The sequence below is a fragment of the Nomascus leucogenys genome, chromosome 22a (genome assembly GCF_006542625.1).
Source record: "Nomascus leucogenys isolate Asia chromosome 22a, Asia_NLE_v1, whole genome shotgun sequence".
Lineage (NCBI taxonomy): Eukaryota > Metazoa > Chordata > Mammalia > Primates > Hylobatidae > Nomascus > Nomascus leucogenys.
Window position 1 is genome coordinate 91,738,835 of NC_044402.1, and position 17,480 is coordinate 91,756,314.

General features: G+C 38.1%; 1 protein-coding gene across 5 annotated transcripts in view; it reads left to right on the forward strand.

The window, feature by feature from the left end:
* Window positions 1-17,480, forward strand: part of MYO1B (myosin IB) — a 179,881-nt gene that overhangs the window by 134,004 nt on the left and 28,397 nt on the right. For 4 of the 5 annotated variants that reach the window (XM_003253867.4, XM_030803075.1, XM_030803074.1 and 1 more), the window contains exons 14-20: window positions 3,026-3,130; window positions 5,171-5,233; window positions 7,720-7,920; window positions 9,069-9,295; window positions 12,451-12,651; window positions 14,565-14,658; window positions 15,523-15,672. In XM_003253867.4, the coding sequence (XP_003253915.1) occupies window positions 3,026-3,130; window positions 5,171-5,233; window positions 7,720-7,920; window positions 9,069-9,295; window positions 12,451-12,651; window positions 14,565-14,658; window positions 15,523-15,672 (1,041 nt within the window). Of the gene's footprint in view, window positions 1-838; window positions 845-3,025; window positions 3,131-5,170; window positions 5,234-7,719; window positions 7,921-9,068; window positions 9,296-12,450; window positions 12,652-14,564; window positions 14,659-15,522; window positions 15,673-17,480 lie in introns of all 5 variants that reach the window. The other variant, XM_012501340.2, reaches the window with a different exon arrangement.

Sequence of the window (17,480 nt, forward strand, 5' to 3'; positions counted from 1 at the left end):
ACCTTCTTAAGGGTGGGGGAGATTATAAAGAACCTTCCTAAGGGTGGGGGAGATTACAAAGTACATTGATCAGTTAGGTTGGGGCAGAAATAAATCACAGTGGTGGAATGTCATCAGTTAAGGCTATTTTCACTTTATTTGTGGATCTTCAGTTGCTTCAGGCCATCTGGATACATATGTGCTGGTCACTGGGGATATGATGGCTTAGCTTGGGCTCAGAGGCTTGACATTCCTGTCTTCTTATATTGATAAGAAAAATAAAACAAAATAGTGGTAAAGTGTTGGGACGGCGAAAATTTTGGGGGATGGTATGGAGAGATAATGGGCGATGCTTCTCAGGGCTGCTTCGAGCGGGATTGGGGCAGTGTGGGAACCTACAGTGGGAGAGATTCAACTGAAGAAAGATTTTGGGGTAAGGGGTGATATTGTGGGGTTGTTAGAAAGGAGCATTTGTCATATAGAATTATTGGTGATAGCCTGGATGGCATGTTTTCTTTTTCCTGATAGTTTATAATTAGGAGCATTGGATTTTGAAGCCTTAAAGCTTCAGGCAAGTTATATGATGTATCATTATTTCAGTCAAACCATTTTTATCCTGAAGAACTCTCCCCTAGCAAACCACAGTTCAGACACCACAGGAAGGTATTGTGGTCCTGTCTTTCGAATTGACTGGATATGGGTCTTGATCCAGAGTTTTACACTGATCAAAAATACAGCCTGAATGGTAAAAGCCCTCATTTGTAACCATGAATAACTATCAATACATGCTCACTTTTAGACGTTTATTGCTAATTAAGAACTGACTGCATTTTGTGTAATTTGTCCCTTTTTGCACCAGAATGCAGTAAGTATGACCTGTTTGCAGTGCTGGTCTGTTGCATGCTCTTGTGTTAATAGCTTCTCTAGCTGTGTGAGTTTTGCAGTAAGTGGTTGTTGAATAACCATGTGGATATAAAATACAGAATCCATACAGGAATTTTTACAGGTTATGGACAAATTTAATTTAGTTGTAACTTAATCCTTAAATTGCTTTGTAATTGTGAAGCTTTGCCTCTGGTTTCTAATCTGCTTGCGTGTATTTCATAGTCCTGTTTTAGAAGTGTACTTTGAGCTGTTCATAGCTACACAGTGTGTCTGAGGACACCAGTGCTTTCCTTTCCTTCTCATTATTTGCTGTTTGATGATTTAGCATAATTGGGTTGAAATAGCTCCATGGGCACAGACTTGCCAGATAACAGATTTGCTCCATGAGACTGTTGTCTAAAAAAACATCAAAGATCTGCTCTTATAAGTTATTAATGTTTTACTTTTACTTACAGGTTTTATTTATAGTTGCATCATATAGGGACATTCTTTAGCAAAGCAATTGAGACTTTCTGATATATGGAATGCCTTTATGCTGAGTATAATAATAATAAGGCATCTATACTAGACCAACTTCAGTTTCTAATTGAAGTTGTTAGCTCTGAATTTGAGCACAGGGTTTTAAAAAATTTGTGTGAAAATGAGGACTGAGGAGTGCCCTTTGTATCTGACTATATTTGTCAAAAGTATTGAAAATAAATGATTGCCTTTTAGTAAGACCCTTCAAGACATAAAACAAACAAACTTTTATCCTTAAGTTTAGCATTAACAAGATAAGTCACTGATAATATATTCACATGTGTTATTTATGAGTTTGAGTTTAAAATTTCCTCTGATCACTGCATCACTGGTGATTAGAAATTCCTAGCTGACTTCCAGGAAAGAATGTAGTTAGATGCTGCAGCATAAGTATCATTTTTAAGTTTTCCTAAGTAAGACCAAAGTTGATTTTTAAAGATCAACTTTCAGAAGACTCTGTGACTTTTTCACTTCTATCATGTACAGAGGGATTTGAAGGCCAGTGGCTCTTGCCTGTTCACAAGGAGCAGTGAGCTTTGGCTGCACCATTACGTGTGGGCTCTCCTTCCTCATTAGACCAGGACTGGCTACCACTGTGGGAGAAGAGTCCAGTTTACCAGTGGTGGAGTCATACTATCCCTTGCTCCCACTGCCACCATCTTTGGGCAATAAAGAAAAATAGAGGTGAAAACAAGTTTTAGTGTCAGATCTACTTCTTCCTGGATGATGTGGTTCTTGATAAATTTATTCATTTGGTGCCCTCAGGATGTACAGCAATACATTAAGCCCTGCAGATTGTTCAGAAATGATTTAGGCATAAAGCTTCTGTCAATGAATTCATAAGAGATTAATATGAAGGAGAGGCTGCTGAGACTTCTAAGAGTGATCAAGGGTGTGGGCCTTCTATAGAGAGAGAGAGATTGTTTCTTGTCAGGGAGATGTTTTAATCTTTGGGTCTCCATTTGGTAGGAACTTCATTTGTTCACTCAGCCAATACATATTGAGAACTTGCTAGGTGTGAGGTGCTCTGTAAGGAGTAGGAATACAGTGAACAAGAGAGCATGGTCAGCCCTCACCCATAAGAATGTACAGTCTAGTGAGGCAGATATATATGAAACTAATCTGTACATGTGTATACTTACACATACACACATGTTCATATAACATGATTTACAAAAAGGGTTAGGATGCAAGAGTCAGAGTGAGGGATCTGTCCCTGGATGGGGACAAGAAGGGGGTCAGTTCTGGAGGACTTCCTTGAGCTCTGAAGTTTCACCTGAGAATGGGAGATTCAGAACTTGGTGACAGAGATTGTGGAGCTGACTGTGTCTTTGCTGATCCTTGGTAAAGGAAGTGAGATTGTTTCTAGCTTTTCTGTTTGGGGTGCTTCTCTGTCAACTAAAAATCTTCATCCTTCAAATACTGCATCATTTGTGTATGCTTCATTCATTCACTTACTCATGACCCAGTCCTTGAGTGCCTGCAATGGACAAGCGTCTGTCCTAGGAGCTGTGTGCTGGGCCGCAGTTAAATCTGAGAGATCATGTGTGACATTTCTCATGGATTGAGATGTCTGAGTGTCATTGTTTTGGGAGAGCTAGTGGCATGGTTTATAAGGCTGTTTTTCATTTTCTCCATACAGGACAACAGCTTTGAGCAGTTCATTATTAATTATTGTAATGAAAAGCTGCAGCAAATCTTCATCGAGCTTACTCTTAAAGAAGAGCAGGAGGAGTATATACGGGAGGTAATGTTGAAATGCTTTTTTAAAGTGTTGGTCCTTTTTTACTCGTAATATAAATTCTAATTCAGAAGATAGCCTAAACAAGAAGCCATATTCAAAAGACTACATACTGTATGATTCCATCTGTCATTCTAGAAGAGGCAAAGCTATAGAGACTGATTACCTATGAGAAGCTATAGAGTCAGGGATTGCTAGGAGATAGGAGTCGTGAGAGGGTTGTGGCTGCAAAGAGACAGCACGAGGGAATTTTGGGGACTGATTATGATGGTGGTTGCTTGACATTATACATTTGCCAAAACTTAGAGAACTGTATACCAAAAAAGTCAGTATCACTGTAAGTAGATTTGAAAATATTTTGAGACTTTGTTCAATATCAAAAAGTATTGAGTATTCAAATTTATAGTAAAAATAGGTAACAGTTATTGAGTCCTTACTACATAGCAGGTATTATATTAAGTGCTATGTATGGATTATCTTATTTAATATAATCTTAAAATAACCAGAAGTAGTGTTTGCAGAGTCTTTTCATCATTAATTTAAAAATATAGATTTGCTTTTCACCCTTTTATTTTTTTAAATAGCCAGTCTTTTTCCAAGTGTAAAATTTGTTATTTCAAAAAATAAAAGGGAGGAGGCTGGGCACGGTGGCTCACGCCTATAATCCCAGCACTTTGGGAGGCCGAGGCAGACAGATCACAAGGTCAGGAGATCGAGACCATCCTGGCTAACACGGTGAAACCCCGTCTCTACTAAAAATATAAAAAATTAGCCGGGCATGGTGGCGGGCGCCTGTGGTCCCAGCTACTTGGGAGGCTGAGGCAGGAGAATGGTGTGAACCCAGGAGGCGGAGCTTGCAGTGAGCCAAGATTGCATCACTGCACTCCAGCCTGGGTGACAGAGCAAGACTCCATCTCAAAAAAAATACATAAATAAAAGGGAGGAATTGTTATGTTTATATGTTTATTTCCTTTTTTGTTTATTTGCCTTAATATTTTAGTAATGATATTACCTGTTTTGCTTTATTTTCTTAGTATCATTTTAAACCATTAAGGACACTGAATTCTCTTTTATCTTTCTTTCCATATAGATTTTTCTAATGTGATTGTTATCCCCAGTGGCTTAGTAAAACAACCCATTTACTCAAAAGCTAAATCATAAATATTTCATCTTTATTTTAGAGTACTCATTATGCTTCAGAAATGTTTTATACTTGTCTGGCACCTTTTAGTAACATAAATATTCTAAAAGTACGATTCATTCTTTTCCTGTCTTCCCATCATGAAGAGAATGCCCAAACTTCGATGGGTAACTTAAAACAGTTTGTACAGATTGTTTAAAACACTTCTAAGAATATATAGGAAGATTCCTAGCTTGCTGTATGAATAGAAGACAAATAAATGTTTACATTTATGGACAGAATGTAAGTAGACACAGAAAGATTACATTTGGCTTTTTGGATTTGGCTTAGTAGCCAGTGTTAGAACCAGTGGATAGATTTTCATGTCTTTCCTTATGTTGAAAATACTTTGTGGTAGCGCTGGCCCTTTTTTTTTTTTTTTTCACACTTGAAAGAGTTAACTTCCCTACAACACAAGATTGACTCTAAAATTAATTTTTTTCCTTATGATTACAGATTCAGAACAGAAGAATCTAGGCTTTAAATTCTTGGAATCAAGTTCTAACTTATTTCCTTATAAACATTGTAAACATACACAAAGTAATATTGACCCAAGGGCCTGTTGAGTAAATATTTGGCCCAGGGCCAGTGAAGTGCATGGGAAATTGCTGCAGATGGGAGAGTGGAATGGAAGGCAGTCTCAGAACAGGTCAAGGGCATTTGCTTCAATCAGATTATGTCAGTGGTAGGCAGCTGCATTGAGAAAGTTTTGGGAACTGCCTGTGACATTTGTAGTACCCATTCTATAAAGAAAATAAATTCAGAGAGGAAAGGAAATATGATAAGATGGGCAAAGTCTGTTTTATGGATGGTAGTGTCATGGCTTCATCTTGTGTCATTGGATTTTGTTCTGTTTTGTCTTTTAGGATATAGAATGGACTCACATTGACTACTTCAATAATGCTATCATCTGTGACCTAATAGAAAATGTGAGTACTTAGGTACAGTTTTCTAAAGAATGTTTTAGTCCTATAATTCACCCTTATAAATGTTCTCAGTGCCTCAATGTTAAGCATTAGTATTTTCACTGTTTTATACACACACACACACACACACACACACACACACACACACACACACATGTTAAGGAACTGCAGAGTTCTAGAGATTTTACTGTAGCCCTAAGAGATCATACACAGTTCTTGAACACATACATAGACAGCTGGATGTTTTGATACTTAGCCAGAATCCCCTGTGGCCATATCACAACACCGTTTTATGACCTTCAGACACCAGGCATTAAAGGTACCAGCCTTTCTTGTATGGTTGGAACCCAGGTCTATTCCATGACTCCTGGGCATGTGAGTACTGATCAGAGTAGGCTCTGAGCAGCCATCCAGTTTTTTGCCAAATCAGAATATCCATTTCATTCCCAAAACTCTAATGACCTCTTAACATACTATTCACTGGGTATTATATTAAGTTTAAGAGACATAAAGGGACAACCTCTGGAGCTGAATTAAGTGGGACCCCAGAAGTGGCTTAAGTGCAGCTGTAGCATTGATTCAGATCATACATGCAGAGGGCATTGCATGTGTGACTGCAGGTGGCCAGGGACCTGGAATTTTTCAGATGACCCAAGTATGTGCATATGCAAAAAGGCTTAAAGTGTGAAAAATTATTGGATAATTTCGAGTAAGCTTTCTGAGTCCAAGATTTTTGTTTTTAGATCATGTTCCATAGTTTATTGTAAATGAATTAAATGTAGGAAGACTGATTTTGTGTGTGGAAAACAGGAAACTAATTTATGCTTAGGATTACTAATACCTGACTTTGAATAAGTAATTTGAAACAGTGTATAAGCTTTATTATCCTGCAGTCTTTTTAGCAATACCAGTTTAGTGAGATGAGTGCTGTGTTTCAGGAATACAGTCACATGCTGTGAATGAATATTAAATCATTTTCTACTCATCTTTTACAAAGCTTTTTGGGAAATATGTAATTAGCCAGTATTTTTTTTCCTCAGTGTTCAAGATATTCCTAAAAATTGTTTCTCTGATTAAATTAAACATTAAAAACAATATTCTAAGGCATCACTATTTTTCAATAAAAAATAAACTGTGTTTCAAAAAATCTGAACAATGTTGAATGGGAACACTAATATTCCACATAAGCAATTCAGATCTCTGATTTTGGCTCTGAAAAGTGAATTTCCTGAAAATTTTCCTGGTACATTTTGTGAAGGAGGTAATTTGCTATGGGAATCTTAATTTTCAGAATTTCTAGTTAGTATGTTTTCCTTGATAAATATAACCTTGCATTTAATATTCTCTTTTAAGAAGGGGAGAAAAAGAACAGTGGTAATACACTTAATTTAACTAGATTATCTCAGCCAAAAATCCCCTTGCTATATGATTGAAGAAGCTCATGTTCACATAGGAACCTGGGTATATAAAGGAAATGTTTCCTTCCAGCATCATTAAACAATAATTTTTGTTCTGGGGATGTTATGAACACACTTGATTCCTGAGAGTCCACACTTCCCCAGGGTTTTGTGTGGAATGAATAAATGCTGGTCAGAGGATGTCGTGGCCTTGTGAGCAGAAGGGGAGAGGAACAGAGGACTTTGCCTGGGTGGAAGTAGGTGGGGTTGATGGTCAGTGGAGTGGATTGTTTTTGGAATTAAGACTTATGACCCCATAGGGGCAGTCCATGGAGTAGCAGTCTTTATTTAGCAAAGTAGAAGCTTCCTGACTTCTGATTCAGTTTACGGCTGACTACTCTTGGAACAAAAATGACCACAGGGTCTAGATATGCAACAAATAAATTTTCACTTATGTTTAACATCCATTTAGAAATTCCACATGAATTTCTAAAATCTAAATCTATATGAAACAGATATTCTTGAAATCAGCTTGATTGCGGTGATTGTTAAAAGCAGCATCTCAAATCACAGCATTTTTTTCTAGAAAATAAACTTTATTTTGAACACATGAACAATTTGGAAACATAGAAAATGAGTTTCCTTCTTAGGAGTGAATCAAATAATGGCCTTAGAAGACTTCTTTGTGATTTGAGACATGTTATAGAGGCTGTATTGTCACATTCATTTCTGCTTTTAGATTTGTTTTTGAATCTTTGAGGTCCAACTTGTCTTTTTCTAAGAGTATAAATTTCAGTCATCATCAGGCTAAGGTGTCTGAGGCAACTCCCAGGTACCGTTGTTCTGTACGAGGAGAGAGAAACCAAGAAGACAACACTCTTCCCAACCACACCACCATACACACACCTGGGATCCTTCGGGAAAGAGCTGATTCCTGTGGCTTTTGTTATTGTTTTGATTCTCTGCTTTTTGTTATAACTGAACAGACTTTTCTTGTGACTAAGTTGATTGTGTTTGATGGTGTAATTAGGAATAATTATTAAAACAATACAGTGAGTAAGGAAGGAAACTTTTTTATTTCCATTTTCCCAGAACACAAATGGAATCCTGGCCATGCTGGATGAAGAGTGCCTCAGACCTGGCACAGTCACTGATGAGACCTTCTTAGAAAAGCTAAACCAAGTATGTGCCACCCACCAGCACTTTGAGAGCAGGATGAGCAAGTGCTCTCGGTTCCTCAACGACACGTCTCTGCCTCACAGCTGCTTCAGGATCCAGCATTATGCTGGAAAGGTATGGGGGAGCTGTGAGCACCCAGTCAGGCCTGCCAAGTTACTCCTGCAAGGAGGCTGTGCCTCAGAGATGGGTGTTCAAAACCCCATTAACTTGTGAGGACAAATTGAGCTGCTAAAGTGGTTGAATCAATAAATGTTCAATAGAAATAGAATCTGGACCATGTTGACTAAAATCTTATTAATATAGAAAACCAAAAGCAAAGCTAATGGACTTAATGAAGAGTCTAAATATATTTTTGAATCATCTTTATTATTTTCAAACTCTAAGCTATCCTATAAAAAATATCTATTAACACTATTGAAGGAGATTTGCCAGTACAAATTAAGAGTCAATAAAGACTTAAGGCTTTAAAAACACAAGCCATTTAGCAAAAATAATGAATTCTTTGAGATTTTGAAATGACATTAGGGAAAATATTTACTTTTTTTAAAAAGCACTTATTTATTTGGTTAATATTTGTGGGAATTAATTTTATGTCTAATATATAAAGACAACGCTAAAAACAATCTTAATTGATTAATCTTTAGAATCCTGAAAGAATATTGATTAGAGCTAATACTTCCTTTTTCATAAAATTGCAAACTTCAAAGGGAAAAAAAGTTCTTGATTATACATTTGTAAAAATTAAGTATATAGTATCTGAATTACCTTTAATTTCAAAATGTTAGAACTTGGTACTTTATTTTTTTCTTAGCCTGTATTATTAAAAGATAATTTCTGAACAGCTTTTCTGCTGCTTCAGGATATTTATGAAAATGTTAGTATTATTTCTGTTTTGCCCCATCTACTTTTAAACAGACTAGAATTGGCACATGAGAACTAAAAAATAAAAGTAAAACCCCAGAATATGTTCAGACTCCTAAAAAATGCAAAATCCTTTGAAAAATGTTATGATAACATTTTTGGAGTTTATTCTTGCAAATACTGAATGGTAATAGAATTTATTTTGATCTTGTCTGTGATTTAGACAGATGGAATTTTAAACTTGGAGGCGAACTCAGTATGAGAGTGTGACTAACGTGTCAGGGATTTTTTGATGGTGAAGGAAGTGGCTGCAATGTAGATAGTCTTGGAGTATTTTTAATAGTTGTTTGACATTATAGCATGCAATGTGCCTGTCATTGAGTTACATGTGCTGCTTATAGGTGCTGTACCAGGTGGAAGGATTTGTTGACAAAAACAACGACCTTCTCTATCGAGACCTGTCCCAAGCCATGTGGAAGGCCAGCCATGCCCTCATCAAGTCTTTGTTCCCTGAAGGGAATCCCGCCAAGATCAACCTGAAAAGGCCTCCTACAGCAGGCTCACAGTTCAAGGCATCCGTGGCCACTCTGATGAAAAACCTACAGACCAAGAACCCAAACTATATTAGGTATTTCTGGCACATAAAACTTTCACAGTTCAAATGTGAGAGCACCTGAAGGAATATTATTTTTCCCTTTTCTTCAATCTGAGTGTAGCCCAAGCAGAGGGTAACTAAAATACTTACAGATTAAATAATACCTTATCTGGAATTGGCTTAAAAAATGCTCCACTATCCTTTCCCCTAAAATAAGAAAGTAAAAAAGTAAAATGTGATGGAGAAGATAGTAGATGCTTAATGAAGCTCAGTGGTTGACACCTAGGGGTTTTCAACTTTCTGTATGTTTGTTTTTTTTTTTTTAATGGCAAGTTAACAAAATGTAAGTTTTTTCTGGTCAGTGTTTTGCAGAAAACTCTTGTTGGCTTCATTTGGGATTCTTGTTCTTTTAGCTTAGAGCACAGCATTGAAGCAAGTGCTTTAGTTAACAGCTCTGGCACTTCTTAGGAGACATGCACTTTTTTCTTCCCTGTGAGAGGTGTAGGCCTGGAGAAAGTAATGATTCCTAAAGCAATCCGAATTTTTTTCAAGGCCGTAGAAAGACCTTCTTAAAAGGGCCGGGCGTGGTGGCTCACACCTATAATCCCAACACTTTGGGAGGCGGAGGCGGGTGGATCACCTCAGGTCAGGAATTCGAGACTAGCCTGGCCAACATGGCAAAACCCTGTCTCTACTAAAAATATAAAAATTAGCCGGGCGTGGTGGCGGGAACCTATAATCCCAACTACTTGGGAGGCTGAGGCAGGAGAATCGCTTGGAGACGGAGGTTGCAATGAGCCGAGGTCGTGCCTCTGCACTCCAGCCTGGGTGACAAAACAAGACTCCGTCTCAAAAAAAAAAAAAAAAAAGGAAAAAGGCTTCTGGGCTCTTCTCTTTTTCTGCTTTTCTGCCTCTAGGGCATCTTAGACAAAACTATCTCTAGATTTAGTAAAGACCAACTAGGATTAGAGTTTGCTATGTGTGTATTTGGTGAGCTAGATAATAAAAGGTATGTGTCTGGTGGGTCAGATTTCATAGAGCACACCCATACCCACAAGTACCTTCTATATTTGTCTTTGAAAATGTAGTTATGAGAAAACTAGAGTGAGGAATATTTTTGTGTTTAGTTTGTGTGCCTGATATTATATTTACAGAAATGTAAGTAGACAAAACCCTCTGGTTTGATTACAGTCAGATTAGAACATATGTTGGAGAGGATCCTAGTTTAAAAAAAATCCAAGAAACTTTCTGTGATGAGTTGCTTTTGTTATTCTCAATTGAATGAATTTTTTTTGCATCTTAACTATATTTTATTGAGGTATCATTTATGTGAAGTGATATGCACAGATCTGAAGTGAACAGTTCAATTTTTTTCAACCATTATGTATACTTTAGTAACCACCACCCAGGTTAAGACATAAAACATTTCCATTACCTCAGAAAGCTTCTTCATTCCCCTCCTTTTTTTATTTTTACAGCTTTTCTAAGAAATCTTAACTAATAAACCCCAAGGTTGTGACTATATTATCATATATTTTCTTCTAGAAGCTTTGTAGTTTCAGATTTCATATTTAGGTCTGTTCCCCCCCCGCCCCCATGTAGATATCCTGTTGCACCAACACCATATTGAAAACAATCTTCTTGGCCGGGCGCGGTGGCTCACGCCTGTACTCCCAGCACTTTGGGAGACCGAGGCGGGCGGATCACGAGGTCAGGAGATGGAGACCATCCTGGCTAACACGGTGAAACCCCGTCTCTACTAAAAATACAAAAAATTAGCTGGGCGCCGTGGCGGGTGCCTGTAGTCCCAGCTATTCGGGAGGCTGAGGCAGAGAATGGCGTGAACCCGGGAGGCGGAGCTTGCAGTGAGCCGAGATCGCGCCACTGCGCTGCAGCCTGGGCGACAGAGCGAGACTCTGTCTCAAACAAACAAAAAAAAGAAAACAATCTTCTTTGCCCATTGATTTGCTTTGTGGCCTTCATTGATAATCAGTTGAATGTGTATGTAGGGGTCTAAACTTACTAGGCTCTTCCATTTATCTATTTGTCCATCTTTATTTAAGCCAAAGAGTAGACATTATTTTTATAAATGGTAAAAGAGAAAGCATAGTAACACTGATGCCAAACTAGCTAAGATGTAGTTGTCCACGTAAGTGTGTAATTTCACAGCTGTAGTTAGGCAGCCATAATCATGAATGTTTAAGTATTAGTTGGGACACAGGGATTGCTGCAGTATGATCCAAAGGTAGCAATGATTTAAGCAAGATTGATGTTTATTTCTTAAGTAACTTCTAAGTATGAGGACTCCAGAGCTGACAGGGCAGCTCCTTCTGTTTTGTGGCTCGGCCGTTTCCTGGGCGTGTTCCTCGTCTGCATGGAGGAAGATGGCTGTCCACCATGTCAACATTTGCAGCCAGCAGTAAATGGAGGAGACGAAGGGGAGCGCCCGTCCCTTCTTTTAAGAACACTGACTAGAGGCTGCAGACATTACTTCCCCTCTGATTTTAGTGGCCAGAAGTTGCTCACCTGGCCACACCTACTTGCAAAGGAGGTTGGGAAATAAAGTTTTTCGCTGGGCATCAAAGTGCCCTGTTAAGAAAGGATAACCGATATAGGGAGGAAACAGTGTTTTTTATCTTTTTATTGAGGTATAATACACATACATTAAAGTGCATGGATCTTAACTGTACAGCTTCTTGAAGTTTTACAGATGTATGTACTTGTGTTACCCCATCCAGACCAAGTGGTAAAACATTCCCGTCAGTCCAGAAGGTTCCCTTGTGTCCCTTGCATGTCGATCCCCCACTACTACCTCTCCCCAGAGGTAACAGCAATACTGATTTTTAACCATGGGTTAGTTTTGCTCGAACTTGATATAAACGGAATCATAACTACAGCATGTACTCTTGTGTTGGGCTTCTTTCACTAAATGAAATGTCAGTGATACTTATCCACATTATTGCATTTATTAGTGTGTTCTTTTTAAAATTACTGTGCCTGCAGTATTGTATTTATTTTTAGGTGGTTGTAAAATGATTTGAAATGATTTCAAAAGTAATGACTAGGTTTCTTAAGAATAACAAATAATTATTTTGCTATGAAACAGTTATATATAATACTTTGTGAAAACATAGACAATTATATTCATAAGAGGCAGTTTATAACCTAAAATCTTTGTGATCTTTAAGGTGTATCAAACCAAATGATAAAAAAGCAGCACACATCTTCAACGAGGCTCTAGTGTGTCATCAGATCAGGTACCTGGGGCTTTTGGAGAACGTCCGAGTGCGGAGGGCAGGCTACGCTTTCAGGCAGGCATATGAACCTTGCCTAGAAAGATACAAAATGCTTTGTAAACAGACATGGCCTCATTGGAAAGGACCAGCCAGGTAAGAAATTCAGTGACCATATTTAATAATGAATGTTTTAAGTAGTCAAATAGTATGGTTTTTTTTTTTCACATGCTGTTAGATAAAACAGAATTTTGTGAAAAACTGGGTGTAACCTCTCTTTTGGACCGTCTTCCATTAGGATACCATTTTGTGCCAAGATCAAAATAAGACTTATCAAATCCACATTTGGGACTTGTATGGCAATAATATTAATTTTTAGAATATGCCCAAGGTAGGTTCGTAGGAGGTGATTTGTAATTTGATACATTTATATTTGTGTAGAATCATAGAAGGGTAGAATTAGAGACAAGTTGGATTACCACTTGTCACTTTTCCCATGAAGAATTTGGCTGCAGAGAGAATCAGTGGATGGGTGAAGGTCCCTCTCTTTGTCTATATCTATACCAGTTAATCAATAGACGATACGAGCAGGTAGGATTCACAGTGTCAGCATTACTGCTAGGAAAGCTGGATTAGAGAATGTAGCTTGGACCCAGGGCCATACAGCTTTCAGCTGGTCTGTACTGAATTGCATTTACTCATCCAGTCCCAGACAGAGTGCTGGACACCGCAGGCCCAGTGGTGCATCCTCATGTCCTGCAAGCTCTCCACAGGCAGAGAGAACTGTGTACTGATGGGTGGCTGCTGCAGGAGAGAAATCAAGCCTTATTCCTCTACTCTCACCAGAGAGGCTGCTCCTTTGCAGGCTGAAGAAGGCTTGCCCCTGAATACTGCTGGAGGGCTGACATGCCTGTTTCATGGGCCTAGGCAGGAAATGGGTGATTTTCATTTAACTGTACTGGTATTGCCTACACATTATTCTCAGTGCACCTGGCCTTTCACAGGAACATCAACACACTTAGGACACTTACCTTGTATTATAAGAAGATCTAGAAACTCCAGATGTATGGTGTGGTCTCTGATGCCTAATTTAGTACCCTAATTTAATGTAGGATTTGGGTACTGTTTCAGTTCCCATTGCTAATTTCCAGGATATTATGGTAAACAGGTACCATAATACAGAATGTGTATTCACTCCCTGCCTGGCATCTAGTCTGCAGGTGGGTGGAGTGAGGTTTAGTTCTAAAGACCAATGTTGAAACTGGGGTCCAGGATAGAGAGGTCAGGGCCAAGTCCGGTTCTTGCTCCCACTGGGTAAGGCCCACGTTCCTTAGCATCCCGTTGGTCTGGGACTGTCTCTTGGGCTCTGCTTTTATTCTCAGGGGCAGAAACAATGTTTAAAATATTTTCAGCGGCCGGGCGCGGTGGCTCACGCCTGTAATCCCAGCACTTTGGGAGGCCGAGGCGGGCGGATCATGAGGTCAGGAGATCGAAACCATCATGGCTAACACGGTGAAACCCTGTCTCTACTAAAAATACAAAAAATTAGCCGGGCGAGGTGGCAGGCGCCTGTAGTCCCAGCTACAACGGAGGCTGAGGCAGGAGAATGGCGTGAACCCCGGCGGGTGGAGCCTGCAGTGAGCCGAGATCGCACCACTGCACTCCAGCCTGGGTGAAAGAGCGAGACTCCGTCTCAAAAAACAAAAAAAAATTCAGGAATTAGTGAGTTTAAAATAGATCTGAGTTTCTTGCACAGCCTCCTCGCCCAGGTTGGTACATTATTATAGGTATATTTGATACAAGTATTGCCTCTACTAATGAAATCAAGAAATTGGCTTTAATACCACATTTTCTTAGAATACATAGTAAACCCAAATTTACTTTTTCAGTGTTTACTGGATTTCGTTTAATTTGTGGAAAGTTCTTTGATAGATGGATGATTGCTGAAAGAGCAATTACACTTGGAAATGAAGCCATGTTTTATACCACTGAGAACCTGATACCATGATAGAAGATAAAACTATTTTTGTAACTCAGAAAACTCACTGTTTTTATTTTTATTTTTTTAGGTCTGGTGTGGAGGTCCTATTTAATGAATTAGAGATTCCCGTGGAAGAATACTCCTTTGGTAGATCAAAGATATTCATCCGAAACCCAAGAACAGTATGTAACCAAAACCTTTACACTCTGAACTTAAGTTGGAATCGTATAGGAAAGTTCTTAAAATATGTTTAACTTTATAACATTATATGAGGGGCCACCATGAATGCCACAAAACTCTTGTTTGTTTATCTACAGATAACCAGGAGGCAGGGACAGATAAGGGTAAGGGGTAGTGGAAGAATGCGTATTTTTTATGAACCATCAAAGTCTTTGCTCTGACAGATTGTACAACACTTAAGAAATCACAAAGAAACTGTTAGGACAACAGTACAACATTCATAGCAACTGCAGGTAAATTCAGTCTGTATTTGTAATACCTGAATTACACATTAATTTTAAGAACTACAGCCCCATTATTATGAGGTACAGGAAAGCACTAAAATGAAAAATTTTTTTAAGTAAAAAAAATACTTTTAGCATTCTACCTCATAGAACCCCAAGGAAATATTTTTGTCAATGAATAGATGAGTGTGAAGTATAATGAGTATAGCAGGTGACTGGTAATTTGGAAACGTTAAGATTTTGGAAAGTATTTAATACATTTAAGAGAATTTTCCAGCATCTACCTTAGTAATTTGCATCCTCATAGACAGTGTGAAGGTAATCTTAAGCTCAATTCAGCCCCTCTCTGATTTGTCATAAATTCTGAATCACTGGAATAAAAATTATAAGTCTTTCATGAATTCGTCAAAATAATTTTCTCATGGACCATTATCCATATCATACATAATGCATATGGTTATTCAGTTCTTTTTTTCAATGTAATTGACTCCAATATCATGGCATTTTGTCTCCTGAAAATTCCTTTCCTGTATGCTGTGAGGTTTCAGAGAATTTTTGATAAGTCCATCTATCATTTATTAGTTATTCAAATTAGAAGACCTGAGGAAGCAACGCCTGGAGGACTTGGCCACTCTCATTCAGAAGATATATCGGGGGTGGAAATGCCGCACACACTTCCTGCTAATGAAAAAAAGCCAAATTGTGATTGCCGCCTGGTACAGGAGATATGCGGTAAGAGTCTCAGTCATTTTAAATCAGTAATAACAATGCTAATTTGCCAACATTTATTATGTACTTACCATGTATGTGATTTTTACATACTTAATTCTCCCAACAACCTCATGAGATAATGGATGTTCTTAATGGTTCTTTTTTTTTAAAGATGAGAGAACTAAGACACTAAGCTGTTAAGTAATTTGCCCACAGCCACATAGCTATAAGTGGTAGAGCTGGGATTTGAATCCAGGACAGTATTAGAGCTCAAGTTCAGTGTACCACACTGCCTTTCACTGATCTAGCTGTATTTGGTTGGAAATACATTTTTAATTTGGTCATCAGATTGGAAGAGACAATATCCTTTAAGCTTTTGATTTGGTTGGGCTAGTTTTTCAAAGTAATTGGCTATTCTTTATTGTAGCAGCTTTGAAAGTGGCTTTAATTCCAGAAAGGTAATGGCCATGTTTTTGTAGATTTCTGGTTTTGGTTAAAGGATTGCATTCTCTTCAGTCCTTAGGTATCCGGCTCTATTAACTATAGGGAAAGATTCAATAATAAATAATGTTTACCTAGTTAATAGGAAGTTTCTTTTTGGCATTTCCTTCCTCACTTCATTGTAGAGGTTATGTTGAAGGCATACCACAGGTTTGAGAGAAGCCTGAAGGTTTGCCTCAGGGTTAATTGAAACTTGGGCTGTGTTCTCACAAAATGAATTAAATTTGCACTCACATCTTCTTTCTTATATTCTTCCTCTTTTTCATCCATAAAGAGACTTTGCTATAGGGCTGTATATAATCAAGACATAATTTACGCTGACCTATTCTCACATAATACATTTTAGTTTATTATTTCCAAGCTTTACAAATTGATGAGGTATTTAAGTGATTAAGCTAAAGAAAATCAGCTTGAGAGCATCTTTACAATGGCTCATGCTAGTTAAGATTATAACCAGCAGTATAAGTCTTAAAATATGAGTCTGCCCAGCCATGTGAATGATAAGAGTCATTCATATGCCTTCTGCAGAGGCACTTTGGACTGTTGTCACCCAGCCTGGTGGCCGTGGAGTCTCCTCTGTACACATAGTACCACTCCTTAACTCTGCTGCAGATTCATAATGCTCTGTTTTCTGTTTGCCTGAGAAAGGAAGCACCAACAAGTAAACAGTCCTCAAGGAGCCCTTTTTATAATTTCTTATTTTTGAGGTCATTAAGAAAAGTTTACAAGTGTGCTGGATTCATCTGTCTTGAATTCTACAAATATTTTTTAAACACGTTAGCAAGATGGACAAAACAACCTAATTCCTGGCTTCCTAAAGTTTGTATCTAGTGAAAGACAATATGCATTTAAGCAAACAAATAATCAGAACAATTACAGACTGTTGTAAGTGCTAGGAAGGAAATAGAGAACTGACATAGAGAATAATGCGGAGGCAGGATGTGACGTAAGATAGAGTGGTCAAGGAGAAACTTCTGGGAGGGGCCATTTGACCAGAAGGATGAGAAAGAACAGGCAATGCAAAGGAAGATCAAGTACTATTTGTACCTTTTCTCCCAATATAAAGCTTTTATATCACCAGATTTTAAAAAGTCACTATTTATCATTAGTTCATGATGTCAGGAGTTATGAGCAATATTAGTTTGTAGAATGAAAACTAATAATAGCCCCAGTTTTAGAGAATGCATTAACTTTGCTCTAGTGTTACATCTCTTTCAAAATTTGAACTACATACCTCAACCAGTTCACTACATGTTACTCAAGCCAGTGATTAAACTCATTATTTTCCCTCAACCAGATAACTCAAAAGATTTCTTGAATGCTCCTTT